This window comes from Triticum urartu, chromosome 4A (assembly GCF_056163025.1).
Source record: "Triticum urartu cultivar PI428250 chromosome 4A, HENAU_Tu73, whole genome shotgun sequence".
NCBI classification, from domain to species: Eukaryota; Viridiplantae; Streptophyta; class Magnoliopsida; order Poales; family Poaceae; genus Triticum; species Triticum urartu.
This window is the reverse complement of record NC_141876.1, coordinates 255,533,623-255,540,840: the sequence shown is the minus strand read 5'-3', so window position 1 is coordinate 255,540,840 and position 7,218 is coordinate 255,533,623. Positions and strand designations below refer to the sequence as shown.

At 43.8% G+C, this 7,218-nt stretch overlaps 1 protein-coding gene across 1 annotated transcript; it reads left to right on the top strand.

The window, feature by feature from the left end:
- Nucleotides 1-459: 459 nt before the first annotated feature.
- LOC125551811 (putative protein phosphatase 2C 75) lies at nucleotides 460-6,616 on the top strand. Its single transcript, XM_048715169.2, has 5 exons — nucleotides 460-763; nucleotides 1,732-2,103; nucleotides 2,190-2,307; nucleotides 5,522-5,745; nucleotides 5,883-6,616. The coding sequence occupies exons 1-5, from the start codon at nucleotides 749-751 to the stop codon at nucleotides 6,291-6,293; spliced, it is 1,140 nt and encodes a 379-aa protein (XP_048571126.1). The 5' UTR covers nucleotides 460-748; the 3' UTR covers nucleotides 6,294-6,616.
- Nucleotides 6,617-7,218: the final 602 nt, after the last annotated feature.

Genomic DNA, 7,218 nt, shown 5'->3' with positions numbered 1-7,218 from the left:
GTACATGCCATAATCTTGCCAATAGTCAAAGACGGTTTTGAAAAAATCATTAAATCATATATAGATGGAAGGAGGGAGTAGATTTTTTTATAAAGTTTTTATTTTCTTCCCATAGTATGAACGTTTCCGGTCCACATAAGGAGCCGACCGATCCGGCCGCCGATCCCCTTGCACCAAACCACGCCGAGCCACTTGTTCTTCCCCGCTCCCTTGCTATTTTTCTTTGTCCCCATTTTCGCTGTCGGATTCCCTCCCTATTCTTGTCCGATCCCGCCCTCCTCTCTCTACTTTTCTGGTTAGCTCGTGACGTGTCCCCGTTGGTGCTGGTTGGTCGCCCACGACGCCATCAAAGAACGCCACTGTCCCTCTCGCAAAGATCGAAATCTTGGCAGCGTTGCGTTTGGGCAGAGGTTGAATCTTTGAGGGTGGCTTGGGCTGTGACCAACGGGGCAAGACGGCGGCTATAACGGCGGCAGCGGTGGCGACGGCGGCGCCGTCGTCGGGGGGTGGGGGAGGGGGCGGTGGAGGCGGGTGCCTGGATTGCCTGCAGGATGTGGTGAGGGCGCTGGCGATTGGGTCGTGCCTGCCGGCAGACCAGCGGCCGATCGAGGTGGCGGCCCTACCCGGGAAGGTGGGAGGAGGCAGGAGGAGGGGGGAGGAGGCCCCCAGGAGGATTGCTTGGACTGGGTCTGGCAATGTGGCCTGCCTCTTCACGCGGCAGGGGAAGAAGGGCACCAACCAAGACGCCATGGTCGCGTGGGAGGTATCTGCACAACAAGATCCCTTTATTTACACTTTTGGTGCTTTGAATGTTCATTTCCTCTTTATTTGGTAATGGCTACTAATGAGCTTGCGTAGTAAAATAGTTTCCTGGGAGTTGAAGTATCGTCAACAATTAGGGGTTGTTTATTTATCGGGCAACGTCAAGTTAAAATGATACATTAATAAAATCAAAAATATGAATTGCCAACAACTTGAGGGGCTTTCACAGGATAAACAAGGCATAATGATCCAACTTGTTTTAGCCAACACGAGACTACATTTCGGCTTGATATTTGAAAAGAAACAACTCGATGGCTATGAATGCTGCTCATGGAAGATGTTTCTAGCTCTAACTGATGGTGGATTAAGTATTGGCCACCATCTTTCCCACTTCCATACTTCCATATGAACTATGAAGTCTTATTTGTTGGATATGGCAACCGTCTTGCTTACCCATATGCTGTCTCTTAGTTAAGGTGGTTATTGATTATTATGCGTTTTAGGCCATGAGGTTATGTTCTAGATGAAACTGTCCATGCTTGAATGAGGCATGCTTGCAAATGCAGGATCAGATAAATGACTCGCCCAGTCAAAGAGTACCCCCTTGTGTGAACCATTTATTTGAATCCAACAGTTGCGTGCATATCAAAAGTATAACAGAATAGTGACCTTTTCTAACTCATTCCACTTTCGACACTCTTTATGAATTAAATCATGCCAATTGTATCGAGTGAACGTGTGGAGCCTGGTCTTGTGGCACGACCGACTCCGCAAGTGTGATGGCTGAGCATGCATTGACATAAGGTGTATGTCAACGTCGCGTTTCATTGACATCAGGTGGTTGTCAACGTCGCCGTTGCATTCGTGCTGTAGCATTCTCCATTAAATTATATAGATACTTGACAAATGGATATTGATGTTTGCCTCCTTGTTTTCTTGCTCTTGGATGCCTTGGGGCATGATGTACAGAACTTCAATGGGAGATCAGACACAGTATTTTGTGGAGTTTTTGATGGTCATGGTCCACATGGCCATCTCGTCGCGCGGAAAGTAAGAGATACTCTCCCTTTGAAGCTGTGTGATTTGATATATGATGACTATGGGGAGAGCCCAACCAGCAATTCAGATGGATCAGTTTTAGAAGAGAGTTTATCTCCATACCCAGATGCAGAGGACAAGTCTCCCACATTCACCGCACAGAAAGAAGAACATCTAGAATTCTTTGACTCAATGAAAGAGTCTTTCCGAAAAGCTTTTAGAGTTATGGATAAGGAGCTTAAATTACATCGGAACATAGATAGCATTTGCAGTGGAACTACCGCAGTTACTTTAATTAAACAGGTACAGTGGAACCTATTCCTTGAATGGCTTTAATTACTCAAAAGTTCCAGGTATGAGCAATTGATTTTTTCTCACTATACCATCAGGGTCAGGATCTTATTGTCGGGAATCTAGGTGACTCTAGAGCTGTATTAGGCACTAGAGATCAGAACGGTCATTTGGTTGCCCATCAGTTGACAGTTGACCTGAAACCTGATCATCCAAGTAAATATCTTTCACTCTCAAGTTTAAATTAATGAATCTTCTATATTATATCTCTTCTGTTTAATGTGTTGGCTTAATCCTACTACTTGTGACTGTTTATGTGATGCCATTAATTGAATGATTCTTTTTCTGTTGCTGCTGAATTGGTACATTCTTGCTCATTTTCTCAGAACAAGAATGTATGTTATCTCTTCCTTGTCTCCAATCATTTTATATATGTTTATATTTCTAATATTTGAAGAGTGGTGACTTAGAATTTTCACCTTGTTCTTGCTGATAACCATGGTAGTAACTTCACAACATTTTTTACTGCAGAAACAAAAGTTAGAAATAAAGCAGTTTTGTTTTTAGTTGTGGATAACTTCTATATTATGTTTGACATGATGGATATGGTACGATCATCTTTATTTGTATGCAAATCATGAACATTTGATTCACAACTACACTAGGGAGGCCTTTAGATCGTGCTCATTCCCATCTATGGTTTACCATACATAGACCCCAGATTGCAGCTACACTTTGTGTTTCTCCAACGCTCACCACATGGCATTCCACGGTATCTTGCCGTAGGCCTTCTCCAAGTCAATGAACACTATACGCAGGTCCTTTTGCTCCTTGTATCTCTCCATAAGTTGCCGTACCAGGAAAATGGCTTCCATGCTCGACCTCCCAGGCATGAAACCGAAATGATTTTTGGTCACGCTTGTCATTCTTCTTAAGCGGTGCTCAATGACTCTCTCCCATAACTTCATTGTATGGCTCATCAGCTTAGTTGCACGGTAATTAGTACAACACTACAACTTTGAATTTCCCCCTTGTTCTTGAAGATTGGTACTAATATACTCCGCCCCCATTCTTCTAACACCTTGTTTGCCCGAAAAATGAGGTTGAAAAGCTTAGCTAGCCATACTATCGCTATGTCTCCGAGGCCTCTTCACACCTCAATGGGGATGCAATAAGATGGAGCACCTCCTTCCTTCCAACGACCCTCCTTAATGACCCTCTCCTTGAAAGCTTGAGCTGCCTCCCCCTTAAGCTTCCACCACTTCGTTCTAGTGACTTTGGCACACTTATCCCACTGGACACGAATCCAAAAACGGAAGTCAGCCACCACAAGCTTATGTTGAGGGACAACACTCTCTCCAGGTATCACCTGACAATCTAGGCAAGCACACATGTCTTCTCTTCTTGAGAGAACACAATCAATCAGTAGTGTTGACCACTACTAAAAGTCACTAGATGTGATTTTCTCTTTTTAAAGGTGTTAGTTATTATCATGTTGTAGGCTAGAGCAAAGCATAAGACATCTTCTCCTTCTTGATTCCTGATGTGATAGCCAAAGCCCCCATGCACCCCCTTCAAAACCTGTGTTAGATGTGCCCACGTGGCCATTGAGGTCTCCTCCTATGAGAAGAGCTTCTCGCCAGTAGTTGTTCCCGTGTCCACAACTTGAAGCCGGTATCCTCCACCTCCTTCGCCTTGTGGTCCCCTCCATTTGGTTTCTTGGACGCAAAGGGTATCAACACCTATCCTCACTGTTGTATCAACTAGCTCCCGTAACTTACCTGTTAAAGGCCCTACGTTCCAGCTACCTAAGCAGATCCTACTAGGCTTGGCTAGCTTCCTTACCCTTCACATACATCGAGTCAAATGCGAAGACCCTTGCTCATTTTTCACTACACCCGGGCGTCGATGTAGCGCGCCACGAAGGATGCGACGACCCGGTCCCTTCTCACTTATCACCGTATCCAGATGAAGATATGGCGCGCCACCAAGGGGGTGACGGCCTGACCCTTGTCCATTTTCTTCTGGGTTCCATCTCCATAAGTGTGGCTGAGTTTTGATGTTGGCTCACCAGGTCTATCACAACCCTTCTCCTTTACCCAGGCTTGGCACCGACTATGTTGAGACAACATAGGCGGAGTTTTTCTACCACTATTTCTAAAATTTAGAATAGGGGATGGGATAGGGGCTCTGCTGGAATGCTTTTATGTAGATGGCTCTCCTAAAAATGTAAATAAAGTCGATCATTAACTGTTTCATGGAAAATTACAATTCAGACCACATATTTTATTTTATTTACATGTAAACTGCATTTTTGTACGTAAAAAAGCTATACTGCATAAACTATGGACTTCGGCGATGTTTTTTCGCAAAACTTGCATTGAGGTATATTGAGAATAATAAAGAGGTATAATATGCTTGTTTAAGAGGTATATTTGAATGTGGGAGTACATACCTCTAGGAGTACAAAAAATTAGTCCTGTATATATAAATATAATTAACACAGGGACACAGACACACACACGCGCACGCATATCTGTGAACTAATTTTTTGACTCCTGGCAGTATGTACTCCCATATTCAACATACCTCCAAAAAAAAATCTATTATACCTCTTTATCATTCTTAATGTACCTTATTAATTATTCTAAGATCCTCAATACAAGTTTTACAAAAATATATCATCGCAGCCCTTAGTTTGAATAATATACCATTTTTTACGTTAAAAACAGTTTATGTGCAAATAATATGAAATATATGGTCTCAAATGGAAATTTTCCTATAACTTTGGAGCATCCAGTAATTATTAATGAAGTATATTAAAAATATAAAGAGATATAATCGATTCATCTGTGTGATATGTGAGGAGCGGTACTCCCAGGATTGTAGAATCATTTTATATATACACCATAGCTAGCTAGTAGCCCTTGGTTTGTATCCAGATGCGTGCAAGAAATTACTGGAGTAGTGGCCACTTACTTGTCTCACTCATTAAGTTGAGCATGTGCCTTTCTGATCGTGTCCACAGGCTTTCCTAATCATGGAAATTATATGCTTCCTAATTAGAATTACAGGCACCATGGTGTATATATACACACTTTTGTCAGTTTGCTTTTTACCGATATGGTTTGACCTTTGTGCCATATGGTTTTGATCTACTAATGTGCCGTGCGGATTCATTACCCGGGAAACAGTTTCCCTTGCGACAATCGTTGGTCCTCTCTAGCTGCAGTTATGAAGGTTGTTTTGTTTATGTCAGTGTGGGACATGTAGCTAGGTGAATGCACCGTTTTCTCTAGTAGGTTAGTCTATTAATGTCTGTTCAAACTAAACACTAGTTCCCTTCTGAGCCTGTATCCTAAAAAAAATCTGTTCCTACTGTCGTGATGAATGCTATTTGAGCCGTAACGAAATGTTAATATCTTAACAGGAGAGGCTAGGAGGATCAAGCGATGTAATGGACGGGTCTTTGCTCACCAGGATGAACCAGATGTGGCTCGCCTTTGGCTTCCTAACTGCAACTCTCCAGGCCTAGCAATGGCACGAGCTTTTGGTGATTTTTGTCTAAAGGATTTTGGGCTGATCTCTGTACCTGAGGTCACCTATAGGCGAATCATGGAGAAGGATCAGTTCATTGTCCTTGCCACTGATGGGGTAACCAAACAAAAATAAATAAACATTGCTTTCTGTGTGACTTGTTCTCGATGGGGAAACAATAGTTTCTTCTGATTCAATAAATGCACTGCCCATCTGTTAATATACTCTAATACCCAATTGCACTCTGGTTACAGGTGTGGGATGTTCTGTCCAACCAGGAAGTGGTGGAAGTTGTTGCCTCATGCTCTGGCCGTTCTGGCGCAGCCCGTGCTGTTGTTGATCTAGCAAATCAGACCTGGAAATTCAAGTACCCAACCTCCAAAACGGATGACTGTGCAGTGATCTGCCTTTTCCTGAGCAAAGAAGCGGATGCGGGTGGGCTATCAGGGCTGTCTGTTGCTAGCAAGGGAATTGGATCTAGTCCAGGGATGCCACCGCGATTAAGGACCCCCCAGCACTTCAGTAAAAGGGTAATTCCAGAGGATGCCGATGATGAATGTGACCCAAATATAAGTGGAGATGAGAGGTCATTGGAGGGCTTCACCCGGTTGAACACGCTTTTGACACTACCAAAGTTTGGTGATACAAGTCCAACCAAGAAATGAAGTTTTACTGATATTGATGTGGGAGTCTGCAGTTAGCAGGCACATTCGCTGATGTTTTGGAGATGAGAGCCTTATTGGCTATATTAGCATGCCCGGTGAGCTCCTGTCCGAATGTCGGTTTACTCTTAAGGATGAGTAGGGTTACTGTTTTATGTAAATCCTAACTCTCATTGTGCAACATGCGTTGGGAGGCAAGTTTCAGTTTGTTTCGAGTCGGCTTTGCCTTTCTTGCATGTTCAAGCTGAGTTTATATATATGTTAATACGATGTACGTGCTCGGTTTTCTACGTGAACAGGCCCTGCTCATTATATTTGTATCTTTATCCCAAATGCTCTAAAGTGCAGCTACAGTTTTTGACTACGACGACGGCATACGCATGTATTCTGTGCGATTAGATTTTTCTTTTCGGAGAGAAGAGAGATTTCATTACTCAAGGAGGCTTCTCAGCCTTACACAAGTTCATAATAGAGTCCAGCCCCGAAAACAGCCAAACCGCTGTCTGGGGTGTGCGGCAGCCATACACGGCGAGCTCGTGACTAACTTTAGTATGCGAACGACCCGCCATCATCCGTCGGATCTCCTCAACAAGTACGCGACCTAGTCTAGTTCCACCATGATCGACAAATTTGTCCTGTGCAGGGCCAACGCTAGGCCTTACCTACATGCTGCTAGCTCCGCGTGAAGACCATTGTCGCATGCATGCATCTCCCTACACGCTGTATATAGAATATCACCTCTCTTGTCGCGCAGAAGCATGCCTCCTCCTGCTGCACCAGTAGGCTGTACGTAACTACCATCACAATTGAGCTTTGTCCATCCTGGAGGTGGTGGCGTCCAAGACCTATCATACTCCCGCACATGTTCCTTTTGAGTGGTCCGCTCTCCCTCATGCAGCATCATCTTCCCTTTCTCCATATCAGCTTG